The sequence below is a fragment of the Mesocricetus auratus genome, unplaced genomic scaffold, assembly GCF_017639785.1.
Source record: "Mesocricetus auratus isolate SY011 unplaced genomic scaffold, BCM_Maur_2.0 Super-Scaffold_6730, whole genome shotgun sequence".
Classification (NCBI taxonomy): domain Eukaryota; kingdom Metazoa; phylum Chordata; class Mammalia; order Rodentia; family Cricetidae; genus Mesocricetus; species Mesocricetus auratus.
In genome coordinates, this window is record NW_024429184.1 from 85,668,802 (window position 1) to 85,692,800 (window position 23,999).

Below are 23,999 nucleotides of genomic sequence, written 5' to 3' on the forward strand. Positions count from 1 at the left end.
AACGAGAGGGCTGTGTGACAAGACGAAGGAGGCTATGGACTATGGGATGAGAGGCCAATGGAGAAGACGACAAGAATCTAGACTAGGCTAGAAGACCTGCATTCCATACCCAGGAAAAAATCCTGAGAGAAAGAAATATACTAGGCAAGCATACAGAAACGACTGAGCAACAGAAAACATAACCAGGAACACATGAATGTGATATTAAGAGGAGGTAATGAATACAATAGAATACAATAGAACTGGAGAAAATGACAGTTTATCAGAAGCACAAAGCAATTTACAAGTTTTTGCAAAATACGCGCTGTGAAGAATCCTTACATGCCAGGAAGAATATAAATAAAATGGCTGCATACTTCTTTGAACTCACTTTTGAACTGTAAAAGTGCCCTCCACCCACCCATAACTTCCAGGACCTGTTTATAACTGCAGGAGCAAAACAAGAAAAACAATCACACCAAAGGCCTTAATTGTTACAGGATGCTCATGAGGAATGAACCTGGGTGTTTTGCAGACAGTACTCCTGTGAAGTTCTCATTATCCAGAACACTCAAGGTACAATCTCTTTGAAGGACTATGCAAGCAAGCATGCGGCCCCCAAACCAGTGACAATGTGACAGTCCTTATATAAATGCCAAAACTACGTGCCACAAGCCATGCATTAACCCCAATGAAAAAATCAGTACAGTAAACAGCCTTTAAGAACACAGTGTTTCTCTTGTCAGTCTTGAGGACCTGAGCAGCTTTTCAGGGGCCTGGCTTGGTGTTTTAACTCAAGAGAGGATCAAGTTGGTTTTAGTGATAAACCAGTAATTGCATATTTGGTGGCAAAGCCTGCAGCTCTGACGAGCAGCGAAGGAAGCTGGCTGACAGCAATTTCAGGTGCTGGGACGCAATAAAAACAATGAAGAAAGAAAATGTTTGCTTTTTCTGTCAGCTGAGATGTCAGTACCCATTAATAAATCTATCTGCTAAATCTACTCTTATTCATGTGGGACATCACCAATTTAAAGTAAAATAAATTATCTTTAATTAAATGGAATTGTCGTCTTCCTCCCGCTATCATCCCCAATTATTCTCCTTAATCAGCCCTTTAGGGAGAAGGCGAGATAGAACGCTGAAAGGCGGACTGACTATAAACAATTTCTCTTTCTGTCGAGGGATGAGATTTTCAATTTTGATTGGAGTTTATAACTATAATTTTTGGATATAAGGAATGAAAACTGCAAAATCTTATTTATGGGGGGAGGAAAACAGTGCATGGTCACTTCCAAACTCCCCCTTTCTCGTTCTTGTGAACATTTCGGAAGAAGCCATACATGGACAACAAATTAATTACTGCATTGTAATTTATTACTTTATTTCTAATACAAAAACTACTGGCTTTAATGACTACTTTAAATGGAACTATCTGAATTCCATCTTCCATAGTTTTAGATTGTTAAGCTTTCAAAACCTGGGATTCCTGAATGGTATCAATTTATGTTTGGACAAGTGCAGCATATGTAATTTAAATATTAAGACAGGGCACTTTGAACAGGCAAGGCTGAACTATTGCTAGCTATTCAGTAATTTCTCCTCTGATTCCCACTTCCTTTCCAGGGTAGGAGGAATTAACTGCACCAACACTCTTAAAGCACTGCATACTTGAACCAAGTGACATTCTACAAAATTATACCACTTCAGCCCTTATATGAAAGCAGCAATGCCCTCTAAAATAAATGATGAAATCAGCAACCAAGTTACATAGTATCTCATCCCAATCTCAAAGGCACAGAGAAGAAATATCCCATGAGCAATGAAGAAGAAATGTAGGTACAACTAGGCCCATCTCTGCCTTCCCCTACTGCCAGCGACACCCAGGTAGGTGTGTGTGTGCATTTCACTTTTTATTATAACTGTTGTCCTCTAATCGGAGAAAGGGGAGTTTGCCTTTATGTTGGGAGAGTGAATATTAATTATTTACAGATAAACGAGTTGGAGCACTGACTGCTTCCTGACTACTTACTGTTACTCTTAAAAATGTATTTTTTTCCAGGGTGTAGCACTGTTTTCATTTAGCATGTCTTTGAATTGCCGCCTACAGAAGTAAAAAAGGAAACCGCAGCTATACAAGCCTGCTGACTTTCTTATAAAAGAACCAGTTTTAAACTTGTTTATACTACTGATTCCAAATGAATTCAAGATGGTGGCTAGTTAAAGAAAGAGAGCCCATGCCAGGGAGTTTGATCAAAGAACTTCAATTCAGCAATGTTCAGTTTTAATTGACCACTAATTAAGCTACATTAGTCCAAGAAAGGTCTGTATCACTTTGAGTAATAAAGAAAAGAATTAATTTAACCCTGTGTCAGTCAGCTTTAGTAAATTCAACTGAAAGCAACTTCTCAAAAGACAAGCATGAAAGAGGTGTCTAGAGCAAAATGCCAAAAGTGGTCTACAGAATTCAGAGGAGCCAAGGGACTCGGCTCTCAAGTGCATTTGTCACTTCACTAGTGATGTCACCTTGCAGGTGTAATTATCTTCATTACAGATACAAAGATGTCAGCTTCACTCCCTGGGTTGCAAAGGGTTGCTTTAAAATTGGATTCAGAACATGGCAGCAGACCAGCCAATTTTAACTTTCCTGTATTCTCGACAAAAATAGAGTGGATTTGCAAAATCATGAGAATTTTCAAAGGCTTGGAACTCTCTTCTGGGAAAAGTGAGTTGAGGGGGCTGGGGGAAAAACAACTGCAATAACACCACCAAAAAAGCTCATTATAATTAGGAACCACAAGCTATGACAGCCATGGCAGCAGCGTGCAGAGCGCATGTGTGAAAGTAGTGTATTTCTAAAGAGCCAGTTGCAAATTTGTAATTTTTCCCCATGTTACCCTGCAAAAGAAAAAGGAAAGAAGAAAGAAAAAATTGTTCAATATTCTAGGATTTGAACCAAAATGTAAGCTTTCAGAATACACTGCTTTACAATTCAGTCTTTTTGACTGTTAAAGTCCTTCAGATTAATCCTGAGGCAATGCCCTCTGATCTCCATGACAGATTATCAAAACTGTAAAAATATGTTTGAGTCTTAAAAATAAACACTGGTGTCAATGATATGGTGGCTTGTATTTTATATTAATTAACCCCACCCTCCATGCTTGCGTGACTAGCATTGATTCTTACTGCACTGAATGCCACAGGGTCACATACTCCTAAGGAGGGGCGTCCTTGTGGCCTCAATGCACATTATATTTTGCTTTAATGATTTCTGGCAACCAACTGCTGTATTTTCTACAATAGTATTTAATGAATAACCTTTTTATCATTCTGCCAGTACTCATTAAAATGCACTTGTTTGTGAGATGCAATAGCTATATGAAACCAAAATATTAATGCAAATTGGCATTGCTAAGTTTAAAGCAGTATTTGCATTACGGGAACTAAACATGGTCCCAACTGAAAGAGCACACAGATCACAAATGCCTCTTGACACCATGATTATTACTGAGAGAAACCATGGCTTGTGATACCATTAGATGACCAAGAAGAAAGCACCGGAGTATGTGCCAACCACCTAGTCTGCCCAGTCAGGGGAAACGGGGAAACTTGGGCAATCTTCTCACCTCTTCAAGAATACTAGGTACAAGGTACCAAGGAACTAATGAATGTGTTCCCTATGTTCATGAACTCATTATCTGTCTCCAGAAAAACAGAACTTTTTGGCAGAACAATGAGGGCAGATATAAGTGCAGCCACTTCTGTGGAGGTGATGAGAACCTTCCACTCAAGGCTCTGCCTTACTGCAGAGACATGGGCAGGTACACCAGCTATACTACATTCATCGGGCTGAAGAAACATTTCTTGGTTGTTGATGATACGCAAAGATGCCTTAAGAAATGGTGGGTCCTCTCCTCCAGAACCTCATTAGTTGAGACAGAGGAAGGGGTTTCAAAGTACTTGTTCTGCATAAACTGACAAAGGGACTGATCCTTAGCAAAGGTTAGGTAAATTAAGAACTAACTTTAAAGAGAAACAAATATAATTGGCTTGAGTATCTATAATAATACAAGGGCTCTTGAAATTCTTATCTCAGAATAGACATTATCTTATCTAAAGTTAAGAAAAAGGCAAAATACCATATTGAAACACATGGCAAAAGGGGTTCTAGCTCTTCATGATCCCTGTGACCTTTGAGAAATCTACTAAGTTCCCAAGTGCTTCCATTTCTCAGATCTTCCCAACAAAACCTGCTTGAATGATGCAAAGGTTCTCTGACCTACCCATGTAGAATCACTAACAACATGTGACTGGGACCTTTAAATGTAATTGGTGTAACTGGGAAACTTAATTTTTAAAAATTGTTCTAATTTTCATCAATTTACTATCAAATGGTAGCAGCCACATTAGCATCAGCCTTTGAAATGGGCTAACAACATTTGGAACACCTATCATGTTGGGTGTACTAGTTTATATCACTTTGGGAGGTATTTGAGACCATGTTCTGAAGGAACTGGGGCACACTGATATATTTTATCTAATGTTAAGACCACAATAAAAGAGTCTAAGTTTTATCACAACTTTACAGTATTTGCTGCCTAAGCATTAAAGAAAAGATACCCTACAAATATTTCATACCCTACGAATACACAAATATCACATAACTTGCCTTTACCAAGCACATTTTGAAATCGATGAAAAGCACATTATAGCTTTAAAATTATTTAGAGGGCTATACTGGTGTTTGTGGAATATCAGGGAAATAATGATTGCCTAATGCAGACAATCAGTGATTAATGAAGACTGACGACAAGGCCAAGGATCCCTAGAAGATTCTTTTCCTTAAAATCCACTGACAACATAAAAAGAAAATCACTACCTCCTAGAAATGGAAATCCTCCAATAAATGAAATTATTACCACAATGGTAACCTGTGATTCTTGCATTGGCCATAGGTGAAATGACATCTCTGCAGCTACTCGCTATGAATCTAAACAATCGTGTACTACATGTGATAAAATAACCCAAATAAAAGCCCATGCAGATATCTCAGTGGCTGTCAGCACAACTTCACTAGAAGTGCACAGGGCAAGGGGCTCAGGGCCCCAGGAAGAGTGCAGAACAACAATGTGAGGACGCTGCAGGGCTGAGATGCAATCCCATGAACCAACGCACTAAGCAATAACTACAAGTTATCTGTACCAAAGGTCCGCTATGAATCCAAGCCGCCGATCCGTGTGCCCGACTGCCATGCTATGTCATCTCTGATCAAGCTTTGGAGAACCTTGCATAGCCTCAGGCAGAACTTGAAGGGTGGCACAAGCTCTCATCACACTTGGCAACTCGCTCCAAAAGCTGGCATCTAAGAAGAGAGGTGCTCTGGGTTCTAAGAGTTGGCAGGCATTGAGTCTGCCATCAGATCCTTCATCCTCCTACACGTAGTGCTAGGGAAGGAAGGGGAGGCTTCAGTATCACTTTCCAAATCACAGCCAGAGAGGTACAGTAATGATGGACACTGGGCAGTGACAGGAAGAAAGGCCCCTGCTGTCACTACTGGGAAAACTGAAAAGAGTCCCTCAGGTTTGCTTTCATCTTTATAACCATTTGATGTATATATTTAACATATATACATTTAACATTTAACCATATATTTAAGAAGGATTCAAACAACATCCTTAATGTTCCCCTCAAATACTTATATGTAATTGCTAATTATTTTTTAGGTTAATTCTTTTTTTCCTCTTTATGTCCTCCAGCGGGAAAAAGTAATATACTTCTTCTAGGATTCTATAAAACAAAAAACTAGAGAGAATCCAATAGTCTAAAAGATAAGAAGCACGTATATTTATTTAGAGTAAGGAGAAAATATCCATTATTGACTCAACAAAGTCTAACAGCTGTTTTGAACCCATTCCAGTTGGTTCACAAATAATTTACTGTATTGACAATATTGCGAGTGAAATACTACATTTTCTCAGTAAATCGTGGAAATAGTTGTACAAAACTCTATAGAGTATAGAGTGATATATAAAAAATAGAAGGAATTTGATTTGGGAAGAGGAAAGGGTGAGGGGTAAGAGGAAGGGAGGAGAAGAATAGTAAAGGGAGGGCAAAGAGAAGTGAAAAGATAGGAAATGGAGAGGAGAGGGAGGGAAACAGGGCCAGGAAAGAGCAGGGAGAAGTAAGGAAATGAAAATGAAAGAGGACAGAAGGAAAGGTGACAGGAAGGGGGGTGGCAGAGGAAGGGACTCTGTATGTGGCTCATATGGCAAGAATTAACTACAAATGTTCAGGTCCCACATGTCTAAAGCAGGGCACCTCGGCCTCTGCCCTGCTGAGGAGCAGTGTGCAGTGCAGTGCACAAGGTTTAGCCTCTAGAACCATATGCCAGTAGCAACCCCATGCCCATCCCCACAACTGGGACAATCAAATCTGTTTCCATCTGTCCCCTGGGAGGCACCGCTGCTCTAGAGATACATGTTTGTCACCAGAGTCTCTCAGCAACAAATACCCATTTGGATTTTCTGACGTTTTCTATAAACATCTCCCAACCAGGGAAAAGTAATATACACCCATGATCATTTTGAATGTGATACTGTGATCTGTAGCATTGAATTCAGCAATCTGAGTTTGTTCTGGAACTTTTAAAATCAGCTTTATAGTGTATGCTGTAGAAATGTTTATTATTTTCAACTGGCTTGCTCTCATCTCTATGTAATAGCCAAACCAATACATTGTATATAACCTTCTAATGAATAAACAAGTTTGAATAACAAATAATTGCCATTATCTGTTACTGTCTAGTTATGTAATCTATCCATCTACCCACCAGCCATCCATTCTTTCTCCGATCCAGCCACTCATTTATCACAGTAAAACCTGCCATGCTTTCAATTCTGATTGAGTTATGCAGGTGAAAATCGGAGGGCCAGCCAAAGAATTTAATCTACATACGTCCGTATTGGCAATGCATCTGGGAATGCACTCTTATCCATAAATAATCCCATACCAGGCCAGCTGTGAGTTTTATGCACTATACCAAAAGGCCTAGAATGGTTTCGTTGTTAAGTAGTCAATCCATTGCTACATCAATGCTCCATTACCCAACCAACTTCAGACTAGAAAACTCTTGAGGCCAATGGAACCTAGGAATCACAATGTAATTTTGAAACATGTTTGATGGATATGCAAAGTAGGAGTCAAAAATGTAATAAAGAATCTAAAAATAAGGACTTGCCTAAAACCACTCAGGTATAATTTGGTTGTGCTTTGCTATGTTTTTCCTTTTGTCTATCATCTAACAGTGGAGGAGGAGAGGGCATAAAGCTAAACGGTGGTCCTCCACAAGGGACAAGGGAGTGTGCTTTTGCATTTCTCAGTGTTGTATCTGAAAGATAACACAGCTTCCGCAGCTTAGGGGGTCAGGTTCTCATAATGATTCCTGTAAGTCATCTTTCTCAGGGTTAATTAAGTAAACTGAATCCTAGAAGGTTTTATTAACAGAACTGCCACTGTAAAGTGGCGCCAGGAGCATCTGCCATGACATGAATCCTCTCAAAGTGAAACACATCCAACTACCCAGCCCCTCTTCCCAGTGCTCGCCCATCCACTGCCAGCAACCCAGAGGTTTGCTGCAGCGTGAGGCCTCTGGGAAGTGAGGTCACTAGACTCATATCAACATACCTAATTTTATGCCCATGTTATTTACGTTTTTAATACAGCACAGGGCTTTTTTTCAGGTGTTAATAGAAAATCAATTTTAAGTCACAACAGCTGTGATCATTTTAAATATCACAGCTGTCATAGGCTGAAAATAACCAATTTGAGCATATACATTTCTGTTGCAAATACAACAAAATGAAAATATGATGGAATGTTATCTTCAGCTCCCGCTGAAGCAGACTGTCGAATACAATGGCAGAGAACTTGCTTTAATTTATAAAATCAGGCTCCCATTTCATTGCTTGACCTAACCAACAGATGGCTCAAAAGAACAGGGAGGAGCATGGGTTTTAAGAAGTAGCCCTATGGCAACTGCCGAACATGTTTAATTATGGAAATAGTATTAACTTTGGAAGGGACTAGGCTAAATAGTCAATATCAAATTGAGAGTTCATTTATGTAAACATTTTGCTATGAAGACAGGGAGATTAAGAGGGATCCATGCTGCACATTAAGTGCTATTACAGCCGGGAAGTTTCAATTATTATAGGACAAAGTCTAAACTCCTGTGAATTGGTGGTAACTACTTTCTTTCGGGAAGCAATGTCATTTCACCCACATCTTTACAAGCTCTAACCAGCCACAGCATGAGCCAATATCTTTTCTTCCCTCTCAATACAAATGCAGTACCTCTCAAAGAATAGGATGGCATTCTTCAGGAATATTTAGAATAGAATAGAATAGAATAGAATAAAATAAAGGACAAAGATTCAGCAGCAAGGACCCCAGTGTGCACAAAGTTGAAGCTGGTTTCCATGAACTGTACTGTGAGCAATAAGTACTCTCAAAAGTCTAGAATTCTATTAGCAGATACTGCCATCTCTGCTGCACAGAAAGGTAGCTCATGTTGGGAAGATGATACTGCAGATTAGGAGCAGAAGGAAACGGGAAAGACCCAATATTCAAGCAGAGCATTGGCAGTGTTACATAACTCGCATTTTACAGAAGTTTCTGCAGTTCTTTCTAACCTCCTGGCAGATGCAGAATCAGAAAATAAAAATCTCACGTATTCCTTCCAGATCTTAGAGATGCCTAGTATAAAATTGAAGAGCTGGCCATATCTGCCACTGAACAACTTGTACTAAATGTCTGACCTTCCGTTCTTCCCAGGCAGCTTCAGTGTATCAGGTACAGGGAGGCCTTTCAGTCCTTATTATTTGCATACTAATTCCAAAGCTACGCAAAATACATTGTAGTCGCTTAATCACAACAACACACACAAAGGCACTACAAAGTGAAACCACACTTGTTAAACATTTATCCCAACCCCCACATCACACAAAGAAAGCCTAAGAAAAACGCCATCCACACTGCTCAGAACGGCTAGGCTCTTCTGAATTGTAATAGCAGGTGCAGAAATAATAACGTGCTGGCCAATCAACTTTTTTCCCTCTGATTTGTCAGTTTATCTTAATAATGCCATTAGGGATGTAAACATTTCTGCAATTTATATTGAAAAGTCAATAAAATAATGGGGTGCAGAATTTATCCTTTTTAATTTTTTAAGTAATACATTTGATTATTTTAATCACGTCAGTACTTAACTGGATGGAGTTTAAATATGCATGTAACATCAATTTAATTTGCTTTATTCGCTAGGAAAAAAAACTATTGAGAAATACATTGTTAATTCTCCCTACTGAAAAAAAAAACCGCACAATTTCGGGAGAAAGGGAGTCGAGAACACATTTCTATTTTGCTCTTTTCTTGGAGGTAGGAATCTAGTGCCTTTCAAGTGGCTTCCATTATGAATACTTTCAAATGGAAACCAAGGGAGTGAGAACCCAAAAAGAGGTGAGACTCCATGACAGCCTTACTAGATGGCTGACAATAAAAAAGGGGTGTTTCCACACTGTGGGTAAACTTTATAGGGCTCCAGTAATGGGGCTGTGGTTGGTAAATGCATCAACTATTTTTAAAATGGTGTGTGAGCTTTTCCTAACATAGCAATTCCCACTTGAACAGGGTCATTATTGGTGTTGTCATTCAGTACTTTATAATCTCGCCCTTAGGTTTGTGGAGGTGAAAAAGTCAAGTCAAATGTTAGCCACCATTGTTAACATCGCCTGTTCATTTTCAGGTCAGCTACAATGGAAGCAGCTGGGATTCAACTCTTCCCCACTCGATCCCACCAATTACCTCAATGTGCCCTCTCTCAAAATGAGTGTAATTTGGCCTGGAGGAAGGCACAGCTCTAGTCCCTGGGGGATGCCAAGTGAATCCTGCATTTTTTTTTTCCAGTGAAGTTGAAATCTGACCATCACATCTCTGTCCTCACACTTCATATGTCCCAGGTGTTTTAGTTTAATCTCTAACCTAACTTGGGGAGAAGAGACAGAGCTTTGAAGCAGGATTCTCTCCCAAACAGAAAGTTACAGCTACAGAGCTCCCTTCCATGTCCTTTGGAAGAAGATCTGTGCTTCCTTAAGAAATGAGGGACGATTTGAACAAAAATGGGAAGGTAATAAAAGCAGCCTGGAATTTAAGGCAACATTATCAGAAAATTGGACTTTAATATCCTAAGTAGAGTATGGCACTGTAACATAAACACACCTGCGAATACAAGTTTAGTTTGCAATTCAGAGATCTCTAGCCCTTCAAAGAAGAAAACCTAAAGATGCTTCTCCAAGTACCTCCAACTTCCAAAAGGGAGGGAGACCAACTTTAAAGAACTGTCCTTCACAAGAAAACATCGCTTGGCTCAATAAAATGTAACAATTATCTATACTGTTTCCCTTACATGATATGATAATGTACCACGTAAGTTATTTTGTATTTAAAAAATACTTTAAACTCTGCAGGGATTTCAATGTTCTAAAAACTCCAGGAGCAACTTTCAGCTTCACTTCAGTCTACAAAAGACGATTCTTTTATTAAAATGTCTCCATCACCTTTGACACTGTTTGTTCGTTTTCTGGAGTACGTAAGACCCTGTCACTCTGAAAGAGTTCATAAATGGTTTAGGAACTGGCAGGATTTCATTTTTGTCACCATCCATAATTTTTACCACATATCGTTGTGCCTCATGTCATCTTAGAGTTATGTTTGAAAGTATTAAGGACCAGCAATGAATAAATAAAAACCTAATCAGGCACTTGAAAACGCTTGATATTCCACCATTTTTCATTTACAATGATGATGAGCAAATGTGTCTTTGTGTAAGTCGGACAATATTGGAGAAGCTAAGAAGCCCCATTACATACTGCATGTGTTGGGAGGCAAGCATTTAGGTTTGCTGTGGGGAGCAAACACACGTTTCCATTGAATTTTCTTCTCAAGGTAAAAGTAACCCCTGATGTGAACAACTTTTAAAACTGTCCCAGCCATTGTCTAAAAATTGGTATATTTCTCATTGGATGGGAAACTAAGATGCTTTTTATTCTGTTCATGACGAATCTCCTGATACTAGGCTGCTAACCATGGACATGGCCCACCATAGAGAAAGGGCACTGTGTCATCTCTCACAGTGGCAGAGCCGTAACAGAAGTTTTGAGCTGGTTTGGGAATGGTCACACACATCATGTGCAATTAGAAAATATGACAATGTCTGCCGTTGAAGGAAGGTAAAAGCTACTTAACCAGTAAGGTATAGGGCAACAATTAATTATCCTCAAGTCTTTATGATGACTTCTCAATTTCACTTAAAAAGTACGAAGAGCAGCAACAAAACAGACAGTGGGGATTGTACTGTGAACCAAGTACACAGTGGGACAGGAAGCGTGCAATTCTCCAGCGCAATTTCCTGCTGATCAGCTGGAATGGTATTTAAACAGCATCCAGCTAGTTTTTCCCTTGACCATTCCTCTGCCTGGCCCTCTTTTCCCTGCTCCAAAGTCCTACCTCCAACCCCTGAAACAATGCCATCACCTAGAGCTGGGAGCCGGATGCTTCCCAAGTATCAAAACATTGAAACCTACCAGAAATCAGGTGTTAAATAAAGCAAACCACATACATATTTTCTTCCCAAGACATCAGCCTCCCAGCAAAAATATTCAACTGGCATCCGTGAACCTCAAGCAGGGATTTTTGGAAATTTAATCAGAGGCAGATGAGCAAGAGGTAGCTACAGTTTCTACAGTCTCAAGGTTTAACTGTCTGGTGAATATTTACTAGCTTACATCTACAGAACAGAATTAGTGTAATTTTGTTTTAAGGAATTAAATACAGACATTAAAACAATTTTATTGTTATCTTCAAATCACTAAATTAAAATATTCTGCATGTCAATAACACCAAATAGCTCACAAAAAAACTAAGTTTCCTCCATGCTTTTTCTTTGATTTTTTTTAGATCAGTAGACAGCAAAAAAATAGGTTTGTGATCTAAGCAAATTTTTCTCTGTATTAGCAACTAACACAACACTTTTAAAACTAAAATGCATTTATATCGGTTACTTTTATTTATAGTAAGGGTTCTGAAATTGTCATTGTTTAAAATACCTTTTAAAATGTCAACTGCAATTTGCATAGTGGATACACTATGAAAAACTTTAAAACCTATTACTTATCTGTAGCTGCCCCAACCATGAATTTTTTTTAAACAGGGCCATATTAAAAATGTACTTAGCAATGATATTTCTGGTGCTATTAAAATATTAATAATTTTGTTACTAGTTTCCATGGCAAAAGCATAACAGCTGAATGAAGCTTTCATAGCCTACAGTTCAGCTTCGAAAATGAGCCTTGCTGACTGTGATTGTCACTTATGTGTAGGTGAATTGTGTTCCAAGAACGACTGTGAATTGAGAGGTCCTGTTACTCAGATATTCCTCTGTTTGGGCGGCCTTCATATCAGAAAAGAACCTGCCTTCATTTTCGCCTTTGAACTTTCTGAAGATGAAAGCCTGTATAATCTGACCAACCGTTGAAATATAAACATGGCGAGTTTGTTCTCATTTGCCTTCTGAGATTTGATGACTTGACAAATAACTATTTCAAAACAACTAGTTTGAAACACGGTTTGAAGCTTGTTAGTATAAAGCAAAAAGAGCAATTAGAATAATCACAGGTTTCTCTGTACGGCTTAGCACATGCACACTCTGGCGAGAGCCGATGGTGTGATCTGAAATTACCAGTAGGAAGAAATTTTGCCACTTTTGTTTTCAATTCATTTGCCAGAATTTTATCTATGTGGAATTGCCATATTTTGGGATATTTTAAGCTATATGGAATTTGACCAAATAATTACTCATTAAAATTTGAATTCGGTGAGCACATAAACCATTAGGGAAAAAGATTAGGGCTAGAACTATTGCTTTTTTCTTTCTTTCTTTCTCTTGTTTTTTTTTTTATTTTCTTTTTGGTAGGCAAGGTAATAACCAGTACTTCGTATGGCCCAAATGAGGACAGACAGCACAATTTGACGTAAGCCTGAGATAATAACACTTAAAAGAAACATTTCTTTGCTAGAAACATTTCTTCAATAGTTGAAGAATGATGCCTTCAAATTTTCATTTGGCTGATTGGGATTCACTTACATGCAAGGCAATAATGCACAGGGGAAAGGAAAATTACACACAAAAAATTGCTTGGCCAAGTTCACTGACCTCTCCCATGGGATGAGCTGAGTTTTATAAACACGTTCTCGTTTAGACTCAGAATTTATACTTTGGTAGCTCTTGCGTTAGGATTATTTAAGGTCTGAGTTTTATAAATTCTGCACTTCAGGAGAATCACTGTCCTACATGCAATCGTGGAAGCAATTTGGGCATAGTAAAGGGAAATTTTCTATCTCAAGGTAACGGAGTCCATTGACATTTTCCTTTGTCTGTCCCAAAATATCATTGATATAAAATGTTTCTCTAGCTAGGAAGTGGAAGAAAACAAATTTTACAATCCCTGTGTTTGCTGGTTCAAAAAGAAGACAATCGTCATGCTGCTGCGTATTCTTGCTGCAACCTAAAAATCATAGTGTTTGGGGATGGTTTTCCATTTTTCTTCTTTTGTTTATTCACAGGGAAAAACCTGCTTCCTCTAGTCTCTCTCAGTTCAGAGAGTTCAAACTGAATTTAAACAAATAATTGACTTGTCACTGGGGAAAAAAAGAAGGGATTCAGTGCTAGCCTGTCTTCAGAGAAAAACCTGTACTGCAGAGATGGCCAGGCAAAACAGTTCAGGTAGAAATGCACAGTGGTCTCTCTCTCTCTCTCTCTCTCTCTCTCTCTCTCTCTCTCTCTCTCTCTCTCTCTCGTCACACACACACACACACACACACACACAGATAATCAGACTACAGACAAACAAAATTCAAGAAAGGTGAAGTCTTGTCCATAGGCATGTTGAACAATTAACGCATGGCATATACAATCTCCACAAGATGTCTGGCACCAAACCAAATGCAGCTGAATGTAGAGCTGGAGCCAGTACAATGCACACTGTAGAATAAACAGAAATCCGTTTCCCCAGGGTACACATGAGGGTATTTTGGAAAATGGTCTAGAACTGACCCTTCTACAGAGCACACAAAACTGGACTTTGCTGACCGCTTTAAAAAGTTATTTTGAAGCATTGGTAAATAACCCTGGTTTCCAATGTCTTCTGCTGAGGCTGTACATGGCCATTTTTTTTCTAAATATAATGTATGTACAATTTTCCTCTCTCTAGTGTTTGAATCAATAGAGATACACATCACCAGATTTGTTTTTAATAAACGACTTAAAACAGTTCCTATAAATACATTTCCTGTGACAGAGTGATCTTGATTTTATGAGTACCATCCTCCCCCCCCCAAAAAATCTAACAACCAAAATATTTGGCAACTGCGAGGGCATATTAGTGATATGATGTCATAGTCAGCATTTTCTTATGGTAGAGGCAATTGGCAAGCTGAGGGAATGGAATACATATTTTTAAAAATTCCCTTGGGCCATACGGAAATTAAAATGCCTAAGCCTTGACTAAAAATTTGACAATTCAGCAGTTTAAGATTCAAAATTAATAATTAACATATAAAATTCACATCACTGGTAACTGGTAAACCTTAAAGTTAAAAACCATAACAACTCATATTTGTTGTAATACATAATGTAACATATAATCTTTTCATACATATGCATGTAACATGTAATGCATAATATATAATCTTTTAACGTATGGGGCAACAGAATTCTGGGCTCTATCTTACTATTTCAGAGACACTTTTTGCCTACTGATCACCCTGGCATTATCATTTGTGAGGCTGACATAAAGGTGTTTTAAATGGTACTGAGTACGGTGTGTATGGAAATGTCTAAGAGACAGCAGGCAAAAGTCTTAACCAGGTAGGGAAAACAATTGCAATTCATATATACTTCTTTTTAAAAATGAGTAAAATAATACCAATACTTAAGATAAATCAATACCAATATTTAAACACCAATCAACTTAGAATCTAAGCCATCTACTTCAAAACCTTCTTTATTTACCACATTTAGTTATTGTTCCGATTCCATGTGATACTTTTTAAAGGGGATTTAGAAAAGGATAGTATTTATAAACTGGTGGTGATTGACTGGTTCTTCAAAATAAAAGTGATAGTAACTCAACAGTGGCTTATTCTTAGAATTGGATGTTTGTTAATCTCTCCTTCAACCATACTCCCCAAAGCTATGTGTATGTATACATACCAGTGTAGCCCACTAGAAATAAGTGTGCTGCATACATCTGTGTACACACACACACACACACACACACACACGGGGGTGTTTACATGCATATAACAGCACATACACACATTTAATTTGCTTGCACCAATCAGTACAGCTGAACTGGGCCTTCGTGAAAGCTCTCATCGGTCCCTTTTGGCCCAACTAGCACACTCTGATTAAGATTAACCCAAATGTAAGTTCAAAGTACAAAATGAAAACAGTTCATAAGTGGCTGCTTTTCACCCCTATTCTTTGTTATTTTAAAGTACAATCTTGCTCCTTCATTGTACAACTTGTCTAAGAACACCACATACTAATTTAAAAATATTGAAATCCCTTTCCTTCAGAGGGCCCAGGCGAAGGGGGAAAAAAAGGAAAAAAAAAAAAAAAAACTCCAGATGGCAAGTATAAACCTTCTGCTGAGGTTATGCACAAGATACCAGACACTTTCCCCCACTTAAATAAAGCCTTTCAGTTAGAGGGAGGGAAATAGAGGAAAACGCCACACAGCACAAATAACTTATAATATTGCTACATGCACGAACAGATTCTTAACACCCCCCCCCTTTCCTTTTTTGGGTTAAAAAATAAGCTTATATAATCTACCCCATCAGGTGTGTCAGTATTAAGTTTTTGGTCTATTTAACTTCTTATCTCTTCTCCACTATTCCAACTTGGTACGACTTTAGATAGCACAAAATCTCAGTCCGGAGAGAAACTTACCCCCAATTTTCTCTCAGGCTAACTTGGGCTTTCTCGGTTCTCTTCATAATCTGCTCCTCCTTCCAATCATTTGAAAGCAAAAGGAATTTGCCAAAAAGTCCCTTTTTGTTATTATTATTATTATTTTAAATCGTACAACCTCCTAAGTTTACTTGACTGCAAACTTTCTCTCTGGGATCTACTTTCAGAAGCTCTGAAAAGCATCAACAGTTCTATACTGGGGGGGGGGGACTGAAAAAAGGAAGAAGGCAACAGTAACCTCCTAGAATTCGCAGATGATAAATATTTCATGGCACCGAAGAAGGTGCGGCAGTCCTGCACAACTTCGCAAACAATGCTCCCCGCCTAAGATGCTCATCCCTGTGACCATAAAACTTGTCCCCAATGCCCCTCGCAGCCGAGTTCGCTTACCGCTTTCCCATTATAGTAGTACATCAAAGAGTTGCCGCCCATGCCCGGGATGGTGTATGCGCAGTACATGGCCTCGGATTCTTTTTTCTCCTCAGTACCACTCTAACAACTTTTATTTCAAACTCGCTGTCCCTTTTTTCACAACAATTCCTTCAGTTGCATTTTCCCATATGGCCGGGCCAAGCGTGGTGAATATGCAAAGCAGGAAGAGACCATTCCTGGCGGGCGGGGGAGGCCGTGGCGCTGCTGTCAGACGCTCAAGTTCGCTCGCGCAGGCTGGAAGGCGGCCCGGCCTGTGTAAGCCTGTGTAAGCACTGCAGCCGAGCACTCGAGATCGCTTCAACTTTTCCGAGGGGTTTTTATCAGTTCAGTTCCTCGAATAATGCCGATTCCTACAAATTCCTGCAGGCTTCACCTCTTTTGCGCTCTCTCTCTCTCTCTCTCTCTCTCTCTCTCTCTCTCTCTCTCTCTCTCTCTCTCTCTCTCTCTCTCTCTCTCTGTGTGTGTGTGTGTGTGTGTCCCTCTGTGTGTGTCTCTCTTTTTCTTTTTTCTTTTTTTTAAAGGCACCCCTTTTCTTCTCTAAAATTTCCACTCAACTGCCTTAGGGTAAAAGTGGAACAGGGTCCATTATTGAGCAGAATACAAATGCGGTTAATTGACTCCCCCTCTCTCTCTCTCCCTCTCTTTCTTTTTTGTTTTAATTTGATTAAAAAGCGAGTGGCAGGAAGGGAATCGTACGATGCACATCTAATAACTCTGCCATCTGTCTCTGCTGCTGGCTAGCTCCCAGCATTGTACGCAGCTGCCTGAGAACTCGATTCGGAGAAGGGCGGGGGGGTAGTGCAGGAAGGGGGGAAAAAGCACCACGTCTCTGACCTCGCTCAAACAGAGAGAGGGGGCAGTGTTTTCTGGCTGCTTGGTCAACAACCTACAAAACCGGGTTGCGGAATGAAAGAGAGTAACAGAACGGCGGGCCCGAGGCTCTGCAAGCCCCAGGCTCTCAGACCAGGGCAGAGGGTGGCTGTCCGCCTGTGAACTTCACCTTGCCACGCCGAGGCCCGCTGCATGGTCAAAAGCGAGCTAGCTGAATGCCATGAGGCCAAGCTTCCCCTGCTTGGGGCTGAGCACCCCAAACCCACAGCATTCTGGAGTGCTGTGGCAATGGAGAACCCAGCTGCAACTTTAAGCTTGCCTGTTTGCCGCGTTCTAAGGCAAGTTTATTGGTTAAGTCCGAATCTACCAATAGCTCACAGCTGTCAGTTCCTAAAAAGGCACCTTAGAGACCACGTTTTCAGAGTTTTGTCTCATCCCAGGAGCCTGATTGCTGCATAAATATTTTAACAAGCGGTCCATGCACGTTTTTTGTAAACTTAAATTTTACTAAACTTTAGGAAAACGAAAACCTTCCTTCACCTTTATCGATCACAACTGAACAATAGAATTGTAAGGTTCCTAACAAGCGAGAGGATATTTTTGTTGTCTTTTGAAAAACATATCAACTAACAAAAGGGGAGTTAAAGGGGGGGGGGGAGATGGGCTGACGTGAGCTTGCCAAATTCAGAGCATCACAGGAAAGGAAGGCCTCTGGGAATCGATCCCAAATGAAACTAAATCATTTGCATATGCCGAGGCAAATGCCACTGAGCACACATCTCCTCTTCAGAATCAACTTTAATAATGCACAGCACCTATTTCCTTACAACTCAACGCAGGAACAAAACACATACAGTATTAATAGACAATGAGGGGCTGCAGTGGACTGAAGCGAGAAGTTAGGGGTGGGAAGTTTCACCAACACACACACACACACACACACACACACACACACACACACACACACGGCCCAGAGGTTTGTCTAACTCACTCGCTCTGTATTTATTCGGAAGGTCCCCAGAGGTTTGTGTAAACAGTACTTGAATTATAATCACACATTTCATTCAAATTTCATGCTTTGAGGATTTTTTCCTCATTAGAACAGTTAGTTGTCAATCTGACAGGATCCCATTTGTAGCCTTTAAACCATCCTCCATGTTTGACACCCAAGGCCAGGGTGCCCACTGCTAGAGGACAATGTGTAAAAACAAGAAGTCAGAAAGACACTGGACTTTGGAGAGAAAAGCTGGGGTAGGATTGTTACTATTTTCACTTTGTTGTTCTCATAGAAACCCCTTATTTAGGAGACTGTTTCTAGATCTTACCTAACTTCCTGGATGGAACTGCTAGAAACATTGAACTACTTCCATAAACAATGATCTCTTTTAATTACATTAAATCTCTTTTCTTGCACATTTTGCAAACATGTAAATGCTTCTCCATCAATTATATATAAACTCATACTTCAATGGACTGTAATCTATAGTTTTAAACTTGAAGATCTTACTTAAGAAGGGTACAAATAAATAATTTGATAACGTGAAGCGGACTTTAAGGTCTTTTGATTTGGTTTCTGGAAGTAAAAACAATTAAAACAGGACTAGAGGATTAAGCTTTTAGGATTCAATAACTGATGCAAAAAATATCCTAACATTTCAAAAATACATATTTGTATTGGCTAATGAAGATTACAACTTTGAAGGGTTTTTTAATGAATTGTACCCAGGGAGACAGGGTGAATTATCGTCCAGTGGTGTCTGGGTTTTGGTTTGCTGACCTCAGGGTATATTTCAGTCACAGAACTCAGGTCAGTGCCTCATCAACTGAGACACTTCTTCAATCTCAGACTCTGAAGTCTGTTCGTGATAAACTTTGAGTGTGGTGTGTAGAGAGTGAGCAGACAATTGAAGTTATACTCAAAAACCCATGTGTCTGACAGCAATTTTAAAAGAAGTGTCGATTTAACCAGCCAGTTTGTAAGAGGGCCTGAACAGGCCTTCTACTGGTTTGCACTGGCAGGTACCTAACTAGCAGCGGCTCAGCAAAGAGGCCTGACTCTTCACTGAAATGACAGCCAGGCTAAACACTGGGCAGTACTCTCTCTGGCAAATAACTACCAAGCATCACTGGGGATGCAGTAGATGGTAAAAATAGCCATCAATATTTATTAAGTAATAAAACTGATTACTGAAAGATGTCAATACCATTTTTCCCTCTAAAATTTAGTTAACCATGTTTTGTTTTGTTTAGTTTTCCCAATAATTCCTTGATAGGATACATTTGAGGTGAAGCACATTCAGTGCTTGCGACATGCATGTACCATGTCACACAAATCTGAGGGTTCTTGGAACAGATACCCCCAAGGCAAAGATGTAACATCCCCAGAAAGGTAAGCATATATTCACTAAGATCTTGTTGGGTGCATGAATCACCACGCGGAACAAGTAGCTACCCAGACCCTACAGTTCTCAAAAGCAGACTCTTGGTCAGTAGATTCATTCAACCAATCCACAAACACTTTTAAAGTGATTCCCAACTCCCAGTTAAGCTCCATCCTAGGAATGAATAGTACTCAGATATAAGTAACATTCTTCTTAACAGAGGCATGGGACATGTAGCCAAGAGACACAAGCAGGCTCCTAAACACAATCAAAATCATGACTAATGATTACTGCTTTGATTCAAGTAGGAGCAATCTTGAAAACAAATGTGAAAAAAGTAAACTTGAAACCACAGAGTACATAAGTAGATTCTGCCCTTTCCCCCCAGTAAAATAACTCCAAAATCACATAACTGCAGAGTCCAAATGAACCAAAACTGCATATACATGTCTGCCAAAATAAAGTGGGGAAAGGGGTCTAAATATGAGCTAAATAATGGACAGATGGAGGATGGGTGGATGGATGGATAGATGGATGAATGGATAATTGTCACATGGAAGGGATGCCATGCCCCTATCTGTCATATAACTTAGTAGGACATGACAACTCCACATCCTTGTTTAAATGACTGATCAGTTAAAAGTTTATAAGTATTTGGAGTTCTTGCCCTTTTATTATTGACTTCTGGGTCCCTTTTATATAGCATAATTGAATTCAGTAAATGTCTTGAATTTGAAGATGGGGATATCCAAATCCAGTGACAATGTCAAAACAAATAAGCAAGACTATACATAAAATCACCACATTTGGCAAACATGTGCCTCACTGATTTTCTTGATGAGGTGATGGTACTCAATTCATCTACAAGGACAAACGATTTAAAGAGCAAAACCTTCACTTGCTTAATTCTCATAGCAGGTACTTTGTTTGAGGCATTTCCATTCTTATTTTCAAGACAGAGGATTAAAATTGAAAAGCCTTAAATAACAGTTCATAGACTAAAAAGAGAATGAAGCAACGAAACCAGGATATGAACAAAGTTATGACACACCAAAAGCTTCCACTGGAGGGTCAGATTATTAGTGTAAGACTGACACCATTGCTGCTCTACAGCAGGGAACCCAGGCCAAGCCAGACAGGCCAGGTGTAAGTGCTAGCTTCATCCTTTATGTCAAACACTGGCTTCTTCTGAAGCACCAAGGAGAGCAGACAGCTCCCTCAACAGATCAGCTGCGTGGTATAAGTAAGACAATATTTTCTCATCTCCCCATTACCTCTGAGCACAAAAATAATCACTACCTGAAAGGTCTTAGGCCCTGGAAGTTTACCAACAAAGAAAAAAAGCATACAATTTACAAAGTCAAGTTAAACTCTTCATTACCAAGCAGATACCAAATCACATTTATTCTGGAAATTTTAGACAATTAGTCTGAGAAGTATGGATGTACTGTAAGCTATTTAACATTGATTTCTGGTGATACTTTAGGATTCAAAAGTATGTCTCCATATCTAAAACTAGAAGAACAGAAAATCTGGTCACCGAAGCAGAAGGAGGTTGCCCAGCACCTCTGAGAAAATGAGGTGTTAGTGAGTGCAGTTGATTCATACCATTTATTCTCCAGCAGGAGTCACTATAAACGAGAGATTTCACTCATAAGCTAAGTTGATGTGGGTCTTTACATAGGAAATACTCAGACATGAACTGCTGTATTATGAAAATTTTGAATACGCTCTGATGGTTTATAGTTAACTAGGGGTTAATGTTCAATATCCAAATTAAAGTAAATGACAAAAATCCTATTGGGTATGACTATATACAACTTCATTAATGATCTAATTATCAGAATAATGAGCTGGATACAGAGAATCTCAGGCATACAGACATGAACAGTCAGTCTTTCTCTCCCTACACTGCCCCCCACCCCGGTCTTTACCTCTCCCACTTTCTGCCTTTTCTCATTCACTGTGATGACCATTAAGTTGAGAAGTTTTCGACCTAGTAGTGAACTCTGATAAACTGCTCTTTCTGTGTCACTCTATTTCTGTCTTGATATTGAGCTGTTCAGAATGTGAAATATATATATATATATATATTTTTGGTTTTTCGAGACAGGGTTTCTCTGTGGCTTTGGAGGCTGTCCTGGAACTCGCTTGGTAGTCCAGGCTGGTCTCGAACTCACAGAGATCCGCCTGCCTCTGCCTCCCGAGTGCTGGGATTAAAGGCGTGCGCCACCAACGCCTGGCTCAGAATGTAAAATATTTTTATGTGCTCTTAAAAATCAAGGAAGAGTTCAACTTTAAAAAAAAAGTTCTCTTGCCAGCTAGAGAGATGCTTTTGCATGATGGTCAAAAGCATCTACTGTTCTTCCTAAGGGCCTGAGTTCTGTAACCATTGCCTATAACTATAGTTTCAGGGGGATCTATAGCACTTCTGTGCACACCCCCAACACACACACACACACACACAGACACACACACACAAAAAAAAATACTAAAAATATACTACAAATAAAAATGAAAAGGTTTCTCTCATTAGAATCCTCCTTACTACAGTCATCTATTAAGAGAATATATTTAGCTCATTAACTATTTTTAAAAAGAGTAATAAACCTACTTGAAATAAATAAATATGATATTACCAACTCTTGAATAAAGTCTGGCAAGATGGCTAAGCACACAAGAGATTTTGCTACCAAGACTGACTTTCTGTTTTGGTCCCTGCTATTCACCTGTTGGTGAAAACTGATTTCTACAGATTGTTTTCTGACCTTCACAAACACACTGTGGTAGGCACAGGAACACCTACCCATTCATACACAATAAATGAATGAATACAAAAAAATACAAAAGAATTCTCAAAGAAAAGCCTTCACAATCATTTCAGTAACATGAACATGCTCTCACGGCACAATAATTTTGTTAATATTGGCTACCACATACTCAGGTTTCATTTGGAAGTAAGTTTTCCTACACACAAATATATCAAAACATGAGCAAAGACTATGAAATTGAATTTCTTCTGTGGCTTCCTGGATGTGAGTTCCTATGTAATCTTCAACTCGATTCTTTTATGGCATGGGTTCATGTGTAGACATTTAAATAGCTTATGACATGACCAAATATTTGTTTTCTTCATGGCTGGACAGAGAGCTTGTAGTCATATTGATTGTAAGTACTTCACACTGATTACTAAGGTAAGCAATGGAGGATATTTGGTTTGAATGAGATTTGTTCCATAAATATTTGACTTTTACCATTGGGCCACATTCTTCCTCCTTGGGAAAAAGAATTCCAAGTTCCTCATTTTGCCTTGTGTAGTATTATTAGCAACTGCACAGGAGTGCTATTTGGGAAACATACAGCAGCATACAGAATCTACTTGAAATTCGGGTTCCCGAGTCCTGTGTGCACTTCCAGTCGCTTGACTCACCATCCTACTCTTCTACCAACTTTCACCTTTCTGTGGGAAAGAATTCCATGGGCATGCCCATTATCTAACTCCACTCAACAGCCAGAGGTCTAAGATGCCATTCCACTCACAGTCGGGCCAGCCTGAGCTAACCCACTGTATGATAAGATAAAGTTGGACATCAGCTTGCAAGACCAAAAGACACAGACTAGCCTGTTTGATCCTGGTGGGAACTGTAGGCTGGACTCAGACTGAAGTTCATACCTCTGTTCTTCATGCTCACACAAGTGTGAGTAGCTTCAGACACACCACCCAGTCTCTCAAATACTAAATGAAATCATGAGAGATACCATAAGCAGTGTATCTGAAGAGAGACAGGACACATTATTTAAGGAGAGGAAACTCATTCTACTTTTAATCCCCTTCCCCGACTCCCGGCCATCAGCCTCTTCCAACTGGGAGAACTAATTTTTTTTTAATCATTTAACCTAACTCAGTGTGATCCACAGCCAGTCTCTAAGCATCATATACAAACAAACCATTTCTATTTTGGTACAATGAGGAAGCGTCACTCTGGACAATATGAAAACAGCAGCTGAGGAAGTTGACTCAGATTGCTGCACTTCCTAGACTGTGAGCTCTCAGGCATACCACAAATCTGAATCAAACAAAATGTGAGGATGACTACACCTTTGTATTAATGCACAGACTTTTAAAAATTGCCCAAAGTTAAAGGGAAAATTCTGAGTATGTCTATTTGTTGCGCTAAGGAATTACTTTAGAAAGCTTTTATTTTTTTTTATACTAAGATTGGATTGATGAAGCTCACTGGAATGTCTACACAGAACAAACAACAGAAAAACATACTTTAAAAAACAAA

At 39.3% G+C, this 23,999-nt stretch overlaps 1 protein-coding gene across 14 annotated transcripts in view; it reads right to left on the reverse strand.

The window, feature by feature from the left end:
* Positions 1–23,999, reverse strand: part of Tcf4 (transcription factor 4) — a 333,223-nt gene that overhangs the window by 75,705 nt on the left and 233,519 nt on the right. For 2 of the 14 annotated variants that reach the window (XM_040741648.1, XM_040741646.1), the window contains exon 1: positions 16,457–16,874. The exons of 11 other annotated variants lie outside the window; for them this stretch is intronic. In XM_040741648.1, the coding sequence (XP_040597582.1) occupies positions 16,457–16,525 (69 nt within the window). In that variant the 5' untranslated portion in view covers positions 16,526–16,874. Of the gene's footprint in view, positions 1–16,045; positions 16,383–16,456; positions 16,875–23,999 lie in introns of those variants that run through there. One more of the 14 variants, XM_040741650.1, reaches the window with a different exon arrangement.